We start from the raw sequence: 22,582 nt of genomic DNA on the forward strand, positions 1-22,582 counted from the left end.
CTATGCCATCTCCAGGCATTGCAAAACGTCATTGCTGGGCACCGAAGGGGGCTTGGCAGTGACGCACGCTGAAAGGGAGTACTCAGTTTTCACTCTGTTTGTTTTCTTGCTTTCTTGTTTTCTTGTTTGTTTGTTTGTCCGGGCGATATCTCAGCCATCCTTTGAGCTAGGTAGCTGAAATTTCAGCACAATAGTGAGCAAGTCCTTTGTCAAAAACGCTATTTTTTGTTTTTTGATTAATCAATTAATTGAGGAGTTATTTAATTATTAGCGATTAATTAAGTACTTATTTAATTAATCAAATTTCCTTTCTCTTCTGACCATTAACTCAGGCACCTTTTGAGTTAGGAAGCTGATATTTGGACAGGCCAATGACCAGGGGATTTGGCTGCAAAGGCTGTTTTTGATTTATTAATTAATCAATTAATCAATTAATCGATTAATTATTTAATTATTCAATTAATGACTTTTTTTTTTTAAGTTACAGATTCTGATGAAATGGTGGTTGTTTATGTGTTCTATGACCGAATTGATTAATAATTTAATTTTTTAATGATTATTATTTATTTATTTTCATTATTAATCATTTATTTATTTTCTTTCTCATTTGGCCAATATCTCAGGCACCTTTTGAGCTCGGAAGCTAATATTTGGACATGAGTGACCAAGTGATGTGGCTATCAAGGATATTTTTGATTTATTGATTGATCAATTAATCGATTATTTAATTATTCGATTAATTGCTTTTAAAAAAAAATTCAGTTACAGATTCTGATGAAATGGTGGTGGTTTATTTTTGATTTATTGATTAATCATTAATCGATTAATTATCTATTGATTAATCGATTAATTATTTGTTGATTAATCAATTAATTATCTAATTTTTTATTAATGACTTATTTTCTAAAAGATACATCTTCGGATGAAGCACCAGTGGTTTAGTTATGCTATTAGCCAATTGATTAAGAAAATATTTTGTGATAATCTTTTGTTGATTTTAATTATACAATTAATCAATCAATTAGTATACGCCTCTCCCTCCCAATGCAGCCTCTATGAGCTGCACTGCGGTATTGCCGGGCGCCAGAGGCGCCCCGGCAATGCCGCGCTGTAGGATATTTAATTAATTGGCATGGGGGCGGTGTAATTTGAATGTATATGTACTTGTTTGTTTTTATTTTTTGTTTGTTACTTTATTTTGTGAAATATGTGAATATTATTATACTATCTATATTATAATAGGCGAAGGTGATTCTGTCTGTCTGTCTGTCTGTCTGTCCGGGGGTGTGGCTTACTCCGTTTACAGAGTAGCTCCACTCATTCTTGGAGAGGCTTCATGTCAACAAATATCCACCATTTTATTGACTTGAATAGCTTTGAGGCCTATATAGTTAGGCCCGCGCTGTCTTTCTCTCTCACACAGGTTTATTTCAACTCTAATTCTATATATCATTTCATTTTTAACAGTCGCTAACGTAGTTTTAGACTCGGTTGAAGAGAATCCCATGAAAGTTTCCATTTATAGAACGAAATGATTTCTCAAAGGCCTGTAAAATAAAGCCCATTCATTGAGTCACCCTCACAATTTTATCCTCTCCAACCCCACGCTCCTCTCCAACCCCTCGCTCCTCTCAAACCCCTCGCTCCTCTCCAACCCCTAGCACCTCTCCAAGCCCTCGCTCCTCTCCAACCCCCCGCTCCTCTCCAACCCCCCGCTCCTCTCCAACCCCTCGCTCCTCTCCAACCCCTAGCTCCTCTCCAACCCCTAGCTCCTCTCCAACCCCTAGCTCCTCTCCAACCCCTGCTCCTCTCCAACCCCCGCTCCTCTCCATCCCCTCGCTCCTCTCCAACCCCTAGCTCCTCTCCAACCCCTCGCTCCTCTCCAACCCCTCGCTCCTCTCCAACCCCTCGCTCGTCTCCAACCCCTCGCTGGAATGAATGCCAGTTTAAGCAGGATTACCTTTACTTCCGTATAATAATGATGAATTAAATAATAACGAAGAAATATCTGTCGGCAATTTCCCGTCTATGGCGATACGTGAACGAAGCTGCGCCCCTCTCTCCACATTATTGTGACGACGTATAAATTAAATATTTCATCGTGACGATTGTCATCAAATGGAAAAGTCCGCCACAAATTTTTAGTATATCTCGCCATTTTCCCGTCTGTTATTTTAGGCGGTGTATGACTGACCGTGCCGCGATTTTTAATATATTGTTGCGGATATGGGATTTGGCCTCCATATCCGCTTGTAAATATTCCCCTATTTCCCCAATACTCCCCAACTATCCCCAATCCCCCATTCCCTAGTCCCATTGTCTGTAAACAACACTCTGTAGAACCGACCTTCCCCTTTTTCCCCCATTAAATGTCGTGCCCAGGTTCACCGCATCTCACGTAGACAACTATAGGACATCTTGCTAGTTATTCTTAGTCTATGTCAGTTAAGGACTCGTTTCCATTAATTCTGACTCTTCGTTGCACCAGAATGTGATTGTATGGCACCAGTAGTGAGTTTATGACCTCCCCATACCTCCTCCCATCTTCCTCATGAAACCACAACAACAACAACAACAACTACAACAACAGCGCGCGGGGAGTGTGCGTCCTCACTCCGGCTTGGTTAGCCGCCATTGCCCATGTGCTCCGGCGGGGTTACCACGAAGGGGCTGACTGTCGGCCCCTCGTCAAGGGCGGAGCCCGGTAACCCCCAGCACCCAATAAGAAGCGGCGGGCCGATTCCATCTGGGGCGGAGCTAACGAGCCGAGGGCGTGTCACTCCCCGCCGGATATACGCAGCCACTTACCGGACGTGACGTGAGAGATGCGCCCCGAGCTTGAAGTGAAGAGAACCAGACGCCACCTCCGAGCGCTGAGAGACCTCCCTGCATCTTTTGGGCCGCTCTATCCTGTCCCTGAGCACAAGGTGCACCTTGTGCTGTCCACCGACTACCTGCCCTTCCTTGCCATCAATCCCTGTGTGAGTCAGTCTTGTCCTGTTTATCTGTGGTCTGTCGTGGTTACTATAAGACCGTGATTAAGTGCCTACCTTCCTATGCTGTACCTCTTGTCCTTGTAATCTCAACGTTCCGAAATATTATAACCTCCTCCGGAGGTCTTGAGAACTGTACCCCTGGTGTCGTGTCATTTAACCCAGCCGTTGTGTCCTTTCCTCAATTGATTTAGTGTAGAGCGACTCGGCCAACGTTCGAGTATAATCGGGTAAACTGTGCAGACGCGGTCATACCAAACCGCTCGGTAAACCAACATCCACAACCGCGTCTGTAACATTTGGTGTCGGGAAGTGGGATTCGATACGGAGCGCGTTTCACGCGCTCGAAATTATAACAGCGAAATTTGATTGTGTTTTCCAAAAAAAAAAAAAAAAAACCCGAATTTTGAAAGTCGCGCTATGGCAGACCAAGACGGCTGGGTTCCGGTAGTAGGGAGTGAGGCAGGGTCGATCCAGGACCAAAATGAGGGACAAGAGGAGAGCGAAGCAGTGAGGGTAGCAGATTCGCAAAATAGCGTCGTCACGCACGAGGTGGCGGGCGCGCAAAATGGCGCCTCGCACATGGCCACAGCGACCGCGCCTGCGACCGTGGTAGCGCCGCCGATGGATTGGGGCCTATTTATGGAACAAATAAAGGCCTTTATGGTTAAGTCGGGTGAAGAAATGAAGGACGAGATGAGGGCTAATAGTCAGCAATTGGGAAACCAAATTGTGGGATTGAGGGCTGATCGTGAGCGATTGGAGGGCCAATTGGGGGTAATGGGAAACCAAATGGGGGTAATGAGGGACGAAGCGAGGGGTACCGGTGAGGGGTTAGACAACGGGATAAAAGAGGTGAGAAATGGGTTAATGGGGGTAGAAAACAGAATGGCCGCTCAAGAGAATCAAATGGAAGGGATGCAAAAGGGGTTAGAGGGGTTAGAAAACAGGATGGAAGGCAAATTGAGGGACATGAGGAACCAAGCGGAAAGGGAAGTTAAACAAATGGGGCAGCAGATAGAGGGGGTCAGAATGGGGGTAGAGACCAAACTGGATGCTCACAGGGAGGAAATGGAGCAGATGAGGGTGGCTTCTGGGCAGGAGATGCAAGTGATGGGAGAGGAGATCAGAAGAGGTGTGAGTGAGGAGGTCGGAGGAGTGCGCGAGGAGGTGAGGCACTGTAAGGAGCACATGGAGAAGGAGGTGAGAAAGGGGACTGTAAAGTTACAAGGGGGCATAGAGGACCTGACGCAGGAAGTAGAACAACTGACAGAGGGACAAAAAGAACTAACGCACCAGGTAAAGAAGAACACAGCGGTAATAGGAGGGTTAAAAGCGACACAAAATGACCTAAAAGATGACTTGGTAGCGACGAAGAGGGAATGTCAGATGGTACGTGAGGGACTGACAGCGAGGTTGGACGAGGTGGTAGAGGTAATGGAGACGAAGGACCGGCAGGTGATGACGCACATGGAAACAGTCAAGGTAGCCTTAGAGGATGAGCTTGAGGAGACGTACCGGGAAATCAAAGAGGTGAAGCAGAAATTAGAAGAAGTGGAAGAAGGGGTGAGCGAAATTAAGAAGCGACGGAGAGGGGATAAGAAAGAGATAAAAGAGGAGATAAAAGAATTGGTCCAAAGTCTGTGTTCGGATCGTGATGATGTGCTCATTAACCGGATGAGGGATTCGCAGGTGATGGAGGAGAAGCGAAGAGGAAGAGGACCCGGTGTAAGTGGTGACCAATATGGTCGTGCGTATGATGCGCCAGGGGATTTAAGAAGCTTGGGGGTCGAGATGGACCCGGGTGTTCGTGAGAGGCCGTTGGTGAAGTGTGCGACAGGTCTGGTGTGCGAAAAAGGAGGTGTGCGAGAAAGTCCGACTCTGGGGTGTGTGAGGAAAAAGTGTGTGCCAAGGAGTGAGGGTGCTGGCGAGAGTGAGTCGGTCGTAGCGCGTGTGCGAGGGAGCACATGGAAGCGCGTAGTGAGGAGTGTTACGGAGGGTGTAAAGGGAGAATGCACGCCTGTGGTGAGTGTTACAGAGGATGTAACGGGAGAGTGTGTGCGAGAAAGGTGTGTAACGGACAGGTGCATGAGGAAAGAGTGCACTGTCGGGAGTAAGGGTGAGTGCGTTGTCACGAGTGGAGGTGAGAGTAGTGAGAGTGACAAGGAGCATGAGTTGGTTGTGACAGGTGAGAAAGGAAGCACACCTGGAATGGTAGAGCGTGAGTGGGAATGCACGCTGGAATTGGTCGTGAGGCACGTGGTTGGGTGTGCGAATGAGAGCACACCTGTGATTGTCACAGAGGAGGTGACAGAGGAGGGGGCGCGAAGAGGTGTGTTGGTGAGGTGTGCGACCAACGAATGTGTGCCAAAGTGTTCGGTGGTCAGGTGTGTGACCAAGGCTGTGAGTGGAATGAGGGTACCTGGGTGTGTAAGGAAAGGTACGAGGAGCATGGAAACGGCTGGATGTGTGAGCAAGGAACGGGCTGCGGGGTGTAAGCATGCAGGTGAAGCATCGACGTTAAAGGGGTTAGCGGTTAGAGCGACTTTTAGCCGAATCGGGCCCTCGGTGCGTGCTGGGCCTCGCTTTGAACGGCCGCGTCCGTGCTCCACTAGGCGGAGCGGGCGGCTGGATGGGAAGGGTCGTCATGGCGACCACTTTTTGTTGAGGCATTCCGGCAGGTCGAGATCGAGCCATGGGATGGCTCCGTGCCGAGATGGTGCGTGGGGTCTCGAGCCGGGTAAGCCCCCGTCCCTGCCCCGAATGCGGGACGTATCCAGCCGCTGGCACCAAACAACCCGCATTCATTGCTCGGCTTTACGAAGCCGGGCTTTGGACAGGAATTGGCGCACTGAGAGGCATTAGTGAGTAGACTGTGTGATGAGGATAGTGTTTTGGGCCCAAAATTAGAGAAAAACCAAATTTGATGATTGGCAAAGGAGTGGCAGTAATGATTGGCAGATGATGGGTAGTGATTGGCAAATTTTTGATTTGTTGAAATTTGATGTGCAAAATTGGTAGTGGGAGATGCCCGATGTGGTGGGATGGCAACTCTGTCATCCCTCACAAACGTGGGGCAAAGGAGCAATAGTTTATGGGGTGTATGGCAGTGAAAACTAGCCCGGGTGGGTTAGGTTATATTGATAGGGCCCTAGAAGATGACATTAGGTGACGTTAAGTTTAGTTAGTGACTGATACCTGTAGTGGGGACGCAGGTAGATTAGTGTGGATGATAATGACGAGGGAGCGCAATAGTTTAAAGGGACGACTGGGAAGCGCAAGTTTCAGAGGGGAGTAGTTAGATGAGATGATGCCGTGTGGTTGAGAATTGAACAGGTGTGATTGCACAGGTGTGCAACTGGACAGGTGTGTGGAGCAGTGTATGAGTAGTGAGTGTTGTGGATCAGCGCAAAAGCGCTTGGGGAGAGAAGGGTGCAGGCGGCACCAAGAGTGAGAGCACAGGTGTGCAAGTACAGGTGTGTGGAGAGAGTTGGAGTAAGTGGTACGGAGTGGTGTGCATGGTGCGAAGGTGTGAATGGGGGAAGAGTGGACCCCCATCACGGATACCCGGGGCGGGTAGTGTAAGTGTTAGGTAGAGGGTATAGGTAAATTGTGGTTGGATATTGGCATTTGTGGTGCGGTCGCAGAATGGTATGGCGGATGGGTGCATTAGTATTGTGGAAATGGCTGGGCGTGTAGCCTGTTAGTGTGTGTAGTTGGTTGGGCACTCCACCACTGTGAGGATGTCGGCCAGGTGAGGCCGCAGGTGGGCTCTGGGAGCCGTTAGTGTCAGTGGGGCCCGAGGATCCGGAGGACGGTCCCGGGTAGCCCAGTGCCAGAGAGGGCACCGAGTGGGGAGAGCGCCAGAGGGCCTTCCCCAGGTAGTTAGGTTAGGGTGAGGAGCAGGTAAGCTCGGAGGCAACTGCAGTGGTGGAGGTGTGCAGGTGGGTAGACCATCTAGGAGAGCTACACGTCGCGGCCCAGAAATTGTGTGAGGGCACCGGGAGAGGAATCGGGGGAGTGAGACCCCAAATTGAAAAGCACCACAGTTTGGTCAATGGGAATTGGTTTTTAGAACCCATAGTGTAAGAGGGCCAATGGTTTGGCAGGAGAAAGACCCCGGGTAATGTAAGTTGTTAAAGTCATTTAGGAAATAGTTAGGATTGATGAACCTGTCGCACCATACGCAGCCACTTACCTGTGGTGATGATGATGACTCCACACCTGTGTTTTCTTTGTTCTGTGTGCAGGAAATGAGAATTGCTGTGTGGATTGGTGAGACGCATCACGACGTGGATGAGACATTGGGGTGATTCCATCTCTCCCTCCTTAGGAGGGACTGATGATGAATTGGTAATGGCAAATTTTGATGTTCAGTTGGAGATGGCAAATTTTGATGAGAGTTGAAAATGGCAAATTTGATTGGTTAGGAGGGAGAGAAGACGAATTTGGTTTATGGGAGGAACGGGGAAGACAGTAGGGACGTTTGTTGATTTGTAAAATAGATGTTTATGGGTAGTGTTGTGTTTTGTGGATACAGTAAGGGGTAAGGGTGGGGCCATGTAGGTTACCTGGTGGGGGGGGGGGGCGTACAGTAGGAACGTACCTGTCTCACCTGGTTCCCATGTGCCCCTAGTGTGCATTACCTAATGTTGCGTGCACTTTTGCACCCTTACCACCTTACTCACTTGTCTTCTTCTTTTGTCTCCCACCTCCGAGGATCTGGCTTTGGGGCAGAGAGAGAGGTGCTGGCTCCGCAGTTGTGGGCCTGCACTTTCGCTGCTTGCTGCCTGGATCGATACACCATATGGACCGCAATGTTTGTGGCCGCCCACCATGGACCGCAGTTCTTTTGCGGGCAAGCACCACCCGTTGATAGACCTATGGGTCAACGTGGCACCTATGCCATACAGGTGAACCACTAATAGTTGGCCCCCTGACGGCCACCATTCAGAAATGGACGCGGTTGGCACCTTTCTTTATTTTTAAAGAAGCAAGAAGGCCAAGTGCACCACATGAAGGCAAGACCAGCGGCAGAACATCGGCCGGCTGCGACACCACCGGTGATTTATAAACACTTTATTGGTGCACCGGATGGTGCTGACTGTGTTATGGGGTGGTGCTTTTGGTGCTTGGATGGGGTGCTCTGCACATTATTAAAGGCCGTAAGGCCACAGAGCACTCGTGGGTTGGTGTATCGATGCTGGCATGCGTGCTCTCTCTATGCATAACATCTGCATGTGTTCCTCCAAAAACAGGTCCTGGATCGTAGTGTAAATATCAGTGTAGTCTTTTGTAAATAATGCTCCCTACCGGCTGTATGTTTAGTTTGAGAATTCTTTCCGCGATTCGGTTATCCTGTGGGTGTGTTTCTGTGAGGAGAAGGGTGCAACGTCGCAGGGGGACATATTTACTCATTTGTGAACATCTGTAAAACTGTCGCACTCAGGGTAGAGTTAATAGTAGAGGGAACTACATCTGAGTGCCACACTAAAGTAGGTAAAAATTTATCGGGTCGGGATGCCCCGAGGGTAGAGAAGGGTGCAATGTTGTGGATATGGGATTTGGCCTCCATATCCGCTTGTAAATATTCCCCTATTTCCCCAATACTCCCCAACTATCCCCAATCCCCCATTCCCTAGTCCCATTGTCTGTAAACAACACTCTGTAGAACCGACCTTCCCCTTTTTCCCCCATTAAATGTCATGCCCAGGTTCACCGCATCTCACGTAGACAACTATAGGACATCTTGCTAGTTATTCTTAGTCTATGTCAGTTAAGGACTCGTTTCCATTAATTCTGACTCTTCGTTGCACCAGAATGTGATTGTATGGCACCAGTAGTGAGTTTAGGACCTCCCCATACCTCCTCCCATCTTCCTCATGAAACCACAACAACAACAACAACAACTACAACAACAGCGCGCGGGGAGTGTGCGTCCTCACTCCGGCTTGGTTAGCCGCCATTGCCCATGTGCTCCGGCGGGGTTACCACGAAGGGGCTGACTGTCGGCCCCTCATCAAGGGCGGAGCCCGGTAACCCCCAGCACCCAATAAGAAGCGGCGGGCCGATTCCATCTGGGGCGGAGCTAACGAGCCGAGGGCGTGTCACTCCCCGCCGGATATACGCAGCCACTTACCGGACGTGACGTGAGAGATGCGCCCCGAGCTTGAAGTGAAGAGAACCAGACGCCACCTCTGAGCGCTGAGAGACCTCCCTGCATCTTTTGGGCCGCGCTATCCTGTCCCTGAGCACAAGGTGCACCTTGTGCTGTCCACCGACTACCTGCCCTTCCTTGCCATCAATCCCGGTGTGAGTCAGTCTTGTCCTGTTTATCTGTGGTCTGTCGGGGTTACTATAAGACCGTGATTAAGTGCCTACCTTCCTATGCTGTACCTCTTGTCCTTGTAATCTCAACGTTCCAAAATATTATAACCTCCTCCAGAGGTCTTGAGAACTGTACCCCTGGTGTCGTGTCATTTAACCCAGCCGTTGTGTCCTTTCCTCAATTGATTTAGCGTAGCGCGATTCGGCCAACGTTCGAGTATAATCGGGTAAACTGTGCAGACGCGGTCATACCAAACCGCTCGGTAAACCAACATCCACAACCGCGTCTGTAACAATATATATATCGGCAATTTTCCGTGTGTGCGTGAATGTTCTCAATTATTTCTGACACCGAGTCTAAACCCATCGATAAAAATTATATCAGATGGTGAAATCAAGATAAAATCGTGAGGGTGACTCAATGAATGAGCTTTATTTTACAGGCCTTTGAGAAATCATTTCGTTCTATAAATGGAAACTTTCATGGGATTCTCTTCAACCGAGTCTACAACTATGTTAGCGACTGTTAAAAATGAAATGATATATCGAATTAGAGTTGAAATAAACCTGTGTGAGAGAGAAAGACAGCACGGGCCTAACTAAACAGGCCTCAAAGCTATTCAAGTTAATGAAATGGTGGATATTTGTTTACATGAAGCCTCTCCAAGAATGGGTGGAGCTACTCTGTAAACGGAGTAAGCCACTCCCCCAGACAGACAGAGACAGAATCACCTTCGCCTATTTTAATATTTTAAAAATATTTTTAATATTATAATTACCAACATTTATATAGCGCCTATATCCAGTTCTCGGAACTGCTCAGAAGAGCTTGTTTCCTGGTTATCGGGACGTGAACACACCTTTGCCAATATACAAACATTTGAGTAACATTTTAAAACCCGTATTTAATATTTCTTAAAAGTGCAGTGAAGTTATAGAACGTAACTTAAAATAACATATTATCTATCTATAATTCCAGTAATCTCTGTGTGTCTGTGTGTGTGTCTGTGTGTTTGTCTGTGACCGCTGTTTCTCGACAACCACGGGTCCGATATACTTGAAACTTGCCAGGTATATTGCTGGGGACCCGAGGATGTGCCTTTTCAAGGTTTTAAATTAATCGCAGAAGTAGTTACCGAGCTATGTCCAAAAAACGATTCAACCAATCAGAGAGCAGCGAGCTATCACGTGTGCCGAACGTGGCGAACAGACTCTGCCTCGGATGGCACATTTGAGAGCGTATTCATTTATTTCCCGTCGGCAAACTATGTTGGCGCTATGTTGGCGTTAAACTATGTTTTAAAACTAATTAAAACTAATTTGCGATTCTTTCGCTTTGCTGCGATATGCGACCTTCCGGAGCTCCTGTGAGAGCGTGCGCCATTACGGATAGTACGGGTACGGGCATGCCATATGTTGGCGTTAAACTATGTTTTAAAACTAATTAAAACCATTTCATGTAAATAGAGGGGGGGGGGGGGGCGATTGTCACTGTACTCGCAAGCCGTTCGCCGTTCGCTTTGGCGTTGCGAATGGACCAAAACATTTCATGAACCAAACCATTTCATGTAAAGCGTTCGCCGTTCGCTTTGGCGTTGCGAATGGACCAAAACATTTCATGGACCAAACCATTTCATGTAAATAGAGGGGGGGGGATATAATTTTAGATATATATATATAGTACGGGCATGCCCTAGTATGTTGAAATGAAAGTATCCTTTCAGTATAAAACATCGTAAATGTATCGTAATATTACTGCGAATGCCCTAATATCAAAATATATAGTTATTTGAATGTTAAATTTATACTCTTCTTTATTTGATTTACCCAGTTATATACAGGGATGCGAAAAACATTGTATTTTTATTTTTAGGGAGAGACGTTGACAAAGGACATCATTTTGCCATGTTTATCAATTCATTTATCATTTTATGTTCATGTTCATTAACTTTGTCATGGTTGTATGTCATTACCATGCAATAAATATTGTTTAAATCACAATATATATAGGGCGAGTGTTATAATCCTGGGGAGTCATTTGATCCAGCAAGGGGGAGTGTTAAAATCCTAGGGGAAGTGATTTCACCCTTGGATAAAACCACTCTAGAGTGAATTTTTCCTAGGAAAATATCACTCTGGAGTGATTTTATCCTGGGGAGTGATTCTATCCTCCTACACCGGTGCTCCTGCCTCACGCCTAGCTCGGCTTCACGCTGTTGAAACCAAAGCTTTCCGAATCATTGGAATCTCCCGCGATTAAGCTAATAGTCAGGTTCACGATGTTTTTTCGTTCAAAATTATGGTAGATTAGAAAAACTATACATTTTTGGAATATTCAGAGCATGAGGAATCCAAAAATTAATGTTTACATTTGCGTAGACACCTTTGCGAAAATGACACTCAGGACAGTGATGAAGGTCTGTAAAAGCATATTCCTGAACGGTATAGACCTCGTAGATCCTGTGTATAGGACTTATAGTTCAATCTGATACTACCTATAACTTCCTATAACAACCTATAACTTCAAAGGACTTGCAATATAATGTATTATGTAATACAGTTATATCACAAATATAAAGACAATGGTTTTCAAGTACCTTTGTTTGTTGCTTTTCTATAATCCTGAGCATTATTTTGAGGCCTTTATTGGATTCCTTGACCCAGAAAACATAGGATTAGCATATTTAATTAAGTCTCTAGGTTGACTAGAAGCCGAGATCACGCAAAATATGTATTTTATGGCGGCCATTTTCAAAATCCAAAATGGCGGCCATGCAGGTGTCTGTGCAAATGCCAACATTGATTTTCAAATTCTCCATGCTCTGAAGATTCCAAAAATGTACAGGTTTGCTAATCCCAAAACTTTGAAAGAAATTATATTTGTTAACATAGTGAACCTGACTATCTTCATCACTGTCCTGAGTGTCATTTTCGCAAAGGTGTCTACGCAAATGTAAACATTAATTTTTGGATTCCTCATGCTCTGAATATTCCAAAAATGTATAGTTTTGCTAATCTACCAAAATTTTGAACGAAATTATATTTGTTAACATAGTGAACCTGACTATAACTCCGAGGGCCTTTCACTTGCTCACTGCAGGCAAGTTGGTGGTCTTTCTGTCTTCTACCGACTACTCTCCAGCCTAGCTCCCCCAGCTCTGTCTGTGCTCTGTCCCCCAAATATTCCTACAGGTCGCACAAGATCTGCCTGCAACCCTCTTATGGTTAAACTGCCAAAATCAAGACTCTCTGCTCACCTTCACTCCTCTTTTCTCCCACATCTGGAACAAACTCCCTCACTCTCTTCAATCCCACTCCTCCATCCAGGTCTTTAAAACAGCTGTTCACCACAATCTCTGATCTTCCCCCATCCAAAAACCTTGATCTTTTCTCCCCCCGCTAATTTCACCCCAGATCCACTTTTTTGAAATTCCAACTTCTTTCCTGGAAGTCCTTGCAGTGTCCTTGTGTTTTATACTTCTCCCACTCCCCTTCCCCTTCCCATGCCTCCTCCCCACAAGCCCTCTCCCTCCTACAGATCTACTGATGTCCCTGCTCTCAAATGTTGTGTTTGTGTGCTTCCCCTTCTCTCCCCCCATCTTGTCTACCGCTCCCCTCATAATATACTTTGTGTGTCTGTTTGATTTTTTTGTGTGATAAATGTTAGCTCTTTCACGAGCCTCGATCCTGTATTAAAAAAAAAAAAATCCTAAAAAAAACACTGAAAACGTGTCCTGGTGAAGCTCTCCAATCTCTGATTGCTCTTTCCAGTTTTTTTTATGTTGAAGGCTCCATTCACAGACTATGTAGTCCTCATCGAGGCTAGGCCTTAAATAAAAAGAGATGCGTTGATAGAGAAGTGAAGAAAGAGAAAACAAGTACACATACATTCAAAGTACACCGCCCCCATGCCAAATAATTAAATATCCTACAGCGCGGCATTGCCGGGGCGCCTCAGGCGCCCGGCAATACCGCAATGCAGCTCATAGAGGCTGCATTGGGAGGGAAAGGTGTACACTAATTGATTGATTAATTGTATAATTAAAATCAATAAAAGATTATCACAAAATATTTTCTTAATCAATTGGCTAATACCATAACAAAACCACTCGTGCTTCATCCGAAGATGTATCTTTTAGAAATTTAATCAAATAAGTCATTAATAAAAAATTAAATAATTAATTGATTAATCAATAAGTAATTCATCGATTAATCAATAAATAATGAATCGATTAAATGATTAATCAATTAATCAAAAATATCCTTGATAGCCACATCACTTGATCACTGTCATGTCCAAATATTAGCTTCCCAGCTCAAAAGGTGCCTGAGATATTGGCCAAATGAGAAAGAAAATAAATAAATGATTAATTAATAATAATAATAATAATTAATAATTCATTTATTTTGTATAGCGCTTTTCCAGAAGCCCAAAGGCGCTTTGACAGAGTGGCAAACATAATGCATACCAATACTGTCATGAAATAATGAAATAATGAAATAATAATGAAAATAAATAAATAATAATCATTAAAAAATTAAATTATCAATCAATTCGGTCACAGAACACATAAACCACCACCATTTCATCAGAATCTGTAACTGGGGGGAAAAAATTTTTTTTAGTAACTAATCTAATAATTAAATAATTAATCGATACATTGATTAATTGATTAATCAATAAATCAAAAATATTCTTGATAGCCACATCACCTGGTCACTCATGTCCAAATATTAGCTTCTGAGCTCAAAAGGTGCCTGAGATATTGGCCAAATGAGAAAGAAGATAAATAAATAATTAATAATGAAAATAAATAAATAATAATCATAAATTTTTTTAATTATTAATCAATTCGGTCAGAGAACACATAAACCACCACCATTTCATCAGAATCTGTAACTTAAAAAAAAAAAGAAAATTATTATTAATAAAATAATTAAATAATTAATCGATTAATTGATTAATTAATAAATCAAAAATAGCCTTTGCAGCCAAATCACCTGGTCATTGGCATGTCCAAATATCAGCTTCCTAACTCAAAAGGTGCCTGAGTTAATGGTCAGAAGAGAAATGAAATTTAATTAATTAAATAAGTACTTAATTAATCGCTAATAATTAAATAACTCATCAATTAATTGATTAATCAAAAAACAAAAAATAGGTTTTTGACAAAGGATTTGCTCACTATTGTGCCGAAATTCAGCTTCCTAGCTCAAAGGATGGCTGAGATATCGCCCGGACAAACAAATAAACAAACAAGAAAGAAAGAAAGCAAGAAAACAACAACCAGAGTGAAAACTGAGTACTCTCTTTCAGCGTGCGTCGCTGCCGAGCCCCCTTCGGTGCCCAGCAATGACGATTTGCAATGCCTGGAGATGGCATAGGAAAGGAGCGGTGTACAATACGGTAGTCAAAGTTGTTGAGGATGTAAAAAATATATACATTTTGAGAAGGGGAAGGTTGTAAGTGTTTGGAAATACATGGGAAGGTAAAGAGTTCCATGAAACGTAATCATCGACTCTTAACTCAATAAATATAAAGAAATGGGAGTAATCATCTTTTCTATTTATTGGTCTTACAATTTTTAATTGTTAATGGGATAACAAATGTCCCCATTTAAGTCCTGCCTTCCTATATTCACTTTATCAGTAGTTTTCACAGCGAGCCATTTGTCAGGTTCACCAAACAAAATGTTTTTAAATACTCAAGTTTATTTACTCATGAATATAATGCATTGATTTGATAGTTTACATCATTTCTGAGAGTGCCAATGGTGCTAATGCTGTACCACCATGGATAAGGGAGGAACAGTGGGCTACCATTTTCATGAGGCATGAGTTATATTTTATGTCTGCAAACGGGATATACTTGCAGACAAGACTGCCAGCTCCGAATGGAGTTTAAACAATGATGCCCCTCAATACGAAGCACCAGGATTACAGTTTATAGTTGGAATGGGACCCAATCCTCCACGAGACAGCTCCAAGCAAGTTTACTACCTTTGAGCTATCCGGCAGTCAGCCCAATATACAAATTATTTTACATAAAATGTAAACCTTGACAAATAACCGAAGCATCTTCGTTGTGGTGACAATTGTGATTTTCCCAGCCTGAATGTTGACAATGAGAGAGATTGCTTTCATTGCCAGAGCACAACATGTCGTCCATCCAGATTGGTCCATTTCCTTGCCCAAACCGTGCTCTATGTGGGCAGGCAACGACCGCTCCACAGCCAAGTTGACGGCACGCCACCTGGGCATCGTTGAAGCTCCACAAATCATCACAAACGGTGCCCCAAGTTCCGTTGTAGAGAATTTCCACCCGACCTTCACAGTGTTGTGAACCTCCAACAAGACGCAAAGTTGTGGCTGACAAAGGTAAACAGCGGGGGGGGGGGGGGGGGGGGGGGGGAAGAAAATAGGGCACATGTTACTTCTTTCAATACTCTGGAAATCAATCCTAAATTAGTGAGGATTTGGTTGCGTTCCAACAATACCCACATAAAGTGATTCGTGTGCCAAACTCTTCTGAGTGAACTTTTCTTTACAGATTTACAACAGAAAACATCTTATATTTTGAGCGCAGACACAAAGAAGGACGATGTGTGTTCTACACAACTCTATCATACATTTATATATACTAGGACGTGCCCGTACGTGGGTGCCCGTACGTGCGTGCAAAAAAACATGCGTGCAAACAACAACAACCAAAAAAAACGTTGAAACCACGTGGCAGTAACGACCACAGAACCCCCCCCTCTATTTACATGAAATGGTTTGGTCCATTCGCAACGACCACAGAACCCCCCCCCCCCCCCCCCCTCTATTTACATGAAATGGTTTGGTCCATTCGCAAAGCCAAAGCGAACGGCGAACGGCAAAATCGCCATAGCTCGGTAACTACTTGTCCGATTAATATGAAACCTTGAAAAGGCACATCCTCGGGTCCCCAGCAATATACCTGGCAAGTTTCAAGTATATCGGACCCGTGGTTGTCGAGAAACAGCGGTCACAGACACACAGACATACACACAGACATACAGAGATTACTGGAATTATAGATAGATAGATATTGTTGCGGATATTGGATTTGGCCTCCATATCCGCTTGTAAATATTCCCCTATTTCCCCAATACCCCCCAACTATCCCCAATCCCCCATTCCCTAGTCCCATTGCCTGTAAATAACACTCTGTAGAACCGACCTTCCCCTTTTTCCCCCATTAAATGTCGTGCCCAGGTCCACCGCATCTCACGTAGACAACTTTCGGACATCTTGCTAGTTATTCTTAGTCTATGTCAGTTAAGGACTCGTTTCCATTAATTCTGACTCTTCGTTGCACCAGAATGTGATTGTATGGCACCAGTAGTGAGTTTAGGACCTCCCCATACCTCCTCCCATCTTCCTCATGAAACAATAACAACAACAACAACTACAACCACAGCGGGGGCGGCGCGGCCGCGGTGCGGGGAGTGTGCGTCCTCACACCGGCTTGGTTAGCCGCCATTGCCATGTGCGCCCACGGGGTTACCACGAAGGGGCTGGCTGTCAGCTCCTCGTCAAGGGCGGAGCCCGGTAACCCCCGCACCCAATAAGAAGCAAAGGGCCGATTCCATCTGGGGCGGAGCTAACGAGCCGAGGGCGTGTCACTCCCCGCCGGATATACGCAGCCACTTACTGGACGTGACATCAGATGCGCCTCAGCCACGAAGAAGAACCAGTCGCGACCTCCGAGCGCTGTGACACCTCCCTGCATCTACTGGACCGTACTGTATCCTGTCCCTGAGCCAAGAGTGCACCTTGAGCCATCGACTACCTGCCTTTCCTTGCCATCAATCCCCGTGTGAGTCAGTCTTGTCCCGTTTATCTGTCGTCTGTCGGGGTTACTATAAGACCGTGATTAAGTGCCTACCTTACTATGCTGTCTCTCTTGTCCTTGTAATCTAACATTCCGCAATATTATAACCTCCTCCGGAGGTCTTGAGAACTGTACCCCTGGTGTCGTGTCATTTTAACCCAGCCGCTGTGTCCTTTCCTCAATTGATTTAGCGTAGCGCGACTCGGCCAAGGTTCGAGTATAATCGGGTAAACTGTGCAGACGCGGTCATACCAAACCGCTCGGTAAACCAACATCCACAACCGCGTCTGTAACATTTGGTGTCGAGGAGTTGGATTCGGACCTGGGACTAAATTTGTTAGGCCCAAATTTTGGAACACCAATTGTACCATTAGGGTAACAATTGGTGTTGGGAAGTAGAATTCGATCCGGAGCGCATTTCACGCGCTCGAAATTATAACGGCGAAATTTGATTTTGTTTTACGAAAATAAAAACCCGAATTTTGAAAGTGGCGCTATGGCAGACCAAGACGGCTGGGTTCCGGTAAAAGAGAGTGAGGCAGGGTCGATCCAGGACCAAATTGAGGGACAAGAGGAGAGCGAAGCAGTGAGGGTAGCAGATTCGCAAAATAGCGTCGTCACGCACGAGGGTGCGGGGCAGAATGGCGCCTCGCAGATGGCCACGGCGACCACGCCCGCGACAGTAGTAGCGCCGCTGGTAGATTTGAACCTTTTTTTCATACAAATGAAGGCCCTTATGGCCCAGAATAGCGAGAAAATGAGGGAGGAAATGAGGGCTGATAATGAGCGATTGAGTGAGCGATTAGAGGGCCAAATGGGGGTGATGGGAAACCAAATGGGGGTAATGAGGGACGAAGCGAGGGGTACCGGTGAGGGGTTAGACAAGAAATTTGGGAAGTTAGACAATAATTTTGAGGAGTTAGACAAGAAATTGGGGAAGTTAGACAATAATTTTGAGGGGTTAGACAACGGGATAAAAGAGGTGAGAAATGGGTTAATGGGGGTAGAAAACAGAATGGCCGCTCAAGAGAATCAAATGGAAGGGATGCAAAAGGGGTTAGAGGGGTTAGAAAACAGGATGGAAGGCAAATTGAGGGACATGAGGGACCAAGCGGAAAGGGAAGTTAAACAAATGGGGCAGCAGATAGAGGGGGTCAGAATGGGGGTAGAAACCAAACTGGATGCTCACAGGGAGGAAATGGAGCAGATGAGGGTGGCAACTGGGCAGGAGATGCAAGTGATGGGAGAGGAGATCAGAAGAGGTGTGAGTGAGGAGGTCGGAGGATTGCGCGAGGAGGTGAGGCACTGTAAGGAGCGCATGGAGAAGGAGGTGAGAAAGGGGACTGTAAAATTGCAAGGGGGTATAGAGGAGTTGACGCGGGGAGTAGAACAACTGACAGTGGGACAAAAGGAGTTGGGGGATCAGGTAAAGAAGAACACAGCGGTAATAGAGGGTTTAAAATCGACACAGAAGGAGATGAAAAAGGACGTAGGGGTAATTAAAAAAGAGTGTCAGACGGTACATGAGGACCTGACGAGGAAAATGAACAAAGTGGTAGAGGTGATGGAGGTTAAAGAGCGGGAGGTGCGGGAGCACATAGAAAAAAATTAAGTGGAGTTAGAGGAAGAACTTAAAGGGGCGCACGAGGAGATGAAGGAGGTGAAGCAGAAATTAGAAGAAGTGGAAGAAGGGGTGAGCGAAATTAAGAAGCGACGGAGAGAGGATAAGAAAGAGATAAAGGAGGAGGTAAAAGCTTTGGTCCAAAGTCTGTGTTCGGATCGTGATGATGTGCTCATTAACCGGATGAGGGATTCGCAGGTGATGGAGGAGAAGCGAAGAGAAAGAGGACCCGGTGTAAGTGGTGACCAATATGGTCGTGCGTATGATGCGCCAGGTGATTTAATAAGCTTGGGGGTCGAGATAGACCCGGATGTTCGTGAGAGGCCAATAGTGAGGTGTATGGCTGGTCCGGAGGGTATGGAACGAGAGGTGCGAGGTGTGGGTGAGCAAGGTTGTGGTGGTATGGAATGGGTAGCGGGTTGCGGAAGTGTGACCCATGCATCGACACCAACGGGGGTAGTTGTTAGAGGGACCGGGGAGGCACGAGAGCCCCTTGGGGGTAATGTACTGTGGGGGCCCGGCCGGTTCGGCCCCGCGCTGACCACGCAAGGGGCGACGCACGGGGTCCGGCAGGCGGGCAACGACTCGCATACGAGGTGGTCCCACAAGGTCCCACTCGTGCCGTATGACGGTGGGTAAGGGGGGCATCCCTGCCACCCTTCCCATGTGGGGCAAATGCGCAATAGTTTATGGGGTGTATGGCAGTGAAAACTAGCCCGGGTGGGTTAGGTTATATTGTAGGGATCTAGCGAAGATGACATTAGGTGACGTTAAGTTTAGTTAGTGACTGATACCTGTAGTGGGGACGCAGGTAGTTTAATGTGGATGATAATGACGAGGGAGCGCAATAGTTTAAAGGGGCGACTGGGAAGCGCAAGTTTCAGAGGGGAGTAGTTAGATGAGATGATGCCGTGTGGTTGAGAATTGAACAGGTGTGATTGCACAGGTGTGCAACTGGACAGGTGTGTGGAGCAGTGTATGAGTAGTGAGTGTGTGGATCAGCGCGAATGCGCTTGGGGAGAGAAGGGTGCAGGTGGCACCAGGTGTGAGAGCACAGGTGTGCAGGTACAGGTGTGTGGAGAGAGTTGGAGTAAGTGGTACGGAGTGGTGTGCATGGTGCGAAGGTGTGGATGGGGGAAGAGTGGACCCCTTTCACGAGTACCCGGGGCGGGTAGTGTAAGTGTTAGGTAGAGGGTATAGGTAAATTGTGGTTGGATATTGGCATTTGTGGTGCGGTTGCAGAATGGTGTTGTGGATGGGTGCATTAGTGTTGTGGAAATGGCTGGGCGTGTAGCCTGTTAGTGTGTGTAGTTGGTTGGGCACTCCACCACTGTGAGGATGTCGGCCAGGTGAGGCCGCAGGTGGGCTCTGGGAGCCGGTAGTTGTGAGTGGGTGCCTGAGGATCCCGGGTGTGGATCGGGCAGCCCAGTGCCAGAGAGGGCACCGAGTGGGGAGAGCGCCAGAGGGCCTTCCCCAGGTAGTTAGGTTAGGGTAAGGAGCAGGTAAGCTCGGAGGCAACTGCAGTGGTGGGGGTGTGCAGGTGGGTAGACCCGCTGGGAGAGGTACACGTCACGGCCCAGAAATTGTGCGAGGGCACCGGGAGATGAATCGGGGGAGTGAGACCCCAAATTGAAAAGCACCACAGTTTGGTAAATGGGAATTGGTTTTTAGAACCCATAGTGTAAGAGGGCCAATGGTTTGGCCGGAGAAAGACCCCGGGTAGTGTAAAGTTGTTAAAGTCATTTAGGAAATAGTTAGGATTGATGAACCTGTCGCACCATACGCAGCCACTTGCCTGTGGTGATGATGACTCCACACCTGTGTTTTCTTTGTTTTGTGTTGCAGGAAGTAAGGACTGCTGTTGGATTTGTGAGACGCATCACGACGTGGATGAGACATTGGGGTGATTCCATCTCTCCCTCCTTAGGAGGGACTGATGATGAATTGGTAATGGCAAATTTTGATGTTCAGTTGAAAATGGCAAATTTGATTGGTTAGGAGGGAGAGAAGACGAATTTGGTTTATGGGAGGAACGGGGAAGACAGTAGGGACGTTTGTTGATTAGTAAAGTAGATGTTTATGGGTAGTGTTGTGTTTTGTGGATACAGTAAGGGGTAAGGGAGGGGCCATGTAGGTTACCTGGTGGGGGGGGGGCATACGGTAGGAACGTACCTGTCTCACCTGGTTCCCATGTGCCCCCAGTGTGCATTACCTTACATTGCGTGTACTTTTGCGCCCTTACCACCTTACTCACTTGTCTCTTCTTTTGTCTCCCACCTCCGAGGATCTGGCTTTGGGGCAGAGAGAGAGGAGAGAGAGGTGCTGGCTCCGCAGTTGTGGGCCTGCACTTTCGCTGCTTGCTGCCTGGATCGATACACCATACGGACCGCAATTTTGGTGGCCACCCACAATGGACCGCAGTTCTTTTGCGGCCAAGCACCACCCGTGGATGGACCTATGGGTCAACGTGGCACCTATGCCATACAGGTGAACCACTTTTAGTTGGCCCCCTGAAGGCCACAATACAGAAATGGACGCGGTTGGCGCCTTTCTTTATTTTTAAAGAAGCCAGAAGGCCAAGTGCACCACATGAAGGCAAGACCAGCGGCAGAACATCGGCCGGCTGCGACACCACACCATGATTATTAAACATTTTATTGGTGCACCGGATGGTGCTGACTGTGTGATGGGGTGGTGCTTTTGGTGCTTGGATGGGGTGCTCTGCACATTATTAAAGGCCATAAGGCCACAGAGCACTCGTGGGTTGGTGTATCGATGCTGGCATGCGTGCTCTCTCTATGCATAACATCTGCATGTGTTCCTCCAAAAACAGGTCCTGGATCGTAGTGTAAATATCAGCGTAGTCTTGTAAATAATGCTCCCTACCGGCTGTATGTTTAGTTTGCGAATTCTTTCCGCGATTCGGTTATCCTGTGGGTGTGTTTCTGTGAGGAGAAGGGCGCAACGTCGCAGGGGGACATATTTACTCATTTGTGAATATCTGTAAAACTGTCGCACTCAGGGTAGAGTTAATAGTAGAGGGAACTACATCTGAGTGCCACACTAAAATAGGTAAAAATTTATCGGGTCGGGATGCCCCGAGGGTAGAGAAGGGTGCAATGTTGCGGATATGGGATTTGGCCTCCATATCCGCTTGTAAATATTCCCCTATTTCCCCAATACCCCCCAACTATCCCCAATCCCCCATTCCCTAGTCCCATTGCATGTAAATAACACTCTGTAGAACCGACCTTCCCCTTTTTCCCCCATTAAATGTCGTGCCCAGGTCCACCGCATCTCACGTAGACAACTTTCGGACATCTTGCTAGTTATTCTTAGTCTATGTCAGTTAAGGACTCGTTTCCATTAATTCTGACTCTTCGTTGCACCAGAATGTGATTGTATGGCACCAGTAGTGAGTTTAGGACCTCCCCATACCTCCTCCCATCTTCCTCATGAAACAATAACAACAACAACAAGTACAACCACAGCGGGGGCGGCGCGGCCGCGGTGCGGGGAGTGTGCGTCCTCACACCGGCTTGGTTAGCCGCCATTGCCATGTGCGCCCACGGGGTTACCACGAAGGGGCTGGCTGTCAGCTCCTCGTCAAGGGCGGAGCCCGGTAACCCCCGCACCCAATAAGAAGCAACGGGCCGATTCCATCTGGGGCGGAGCTAACGAGCCGAGGGCGTGTCACTCCCCGCCGGATATACGCAGCCACTTACCGGACGTGACGTCAGATGCGCCTCAGCCACGAAGAAGAACCAGTCGCGACCTCCGAGC

General features: G+C 46.6%; 1 protein-coding gene across 1 annotated transcript in view; it reads right to left on the bottom strand.

Annotated features, from left to right (window-relative positions):
• Positions 1-13,587: 13,587 nt before the first annotated feature.
• LOC144892624 (scavenger receptor cysteine-rich domain-containing protein DMBT1-like) overlaps positions 13,588-22,582 on the bottom strand; it is a 698,155-nt gene continuing 689,160 nt past the window's right edge. The window contains exon 10 of the mRNA XM_078780037.1: positions 13,588-15,689. Within this exon, the coding sequence (XP_078636163.1) occupies positions 15,361-15,689 (329 nt within the window). The 3' untranslated portion in view covers positions 13,588-15,360. The remainder of the gene's footprint in view (positions 15,690-22,582) is intronic.

This window comes from Myxine glutinosa, chromosome 6, assembly GCF_964187855.1.
Source record: "Myxine glutinosa chromosome 6, kmMyxGlut1.1, whole genome shotgun sequence".
NCBI lineage: Eukaryota > Metazoa > Chordata > Myxini > Myxiniformes > Myxinidae > Myxine > Myxine glutinosa.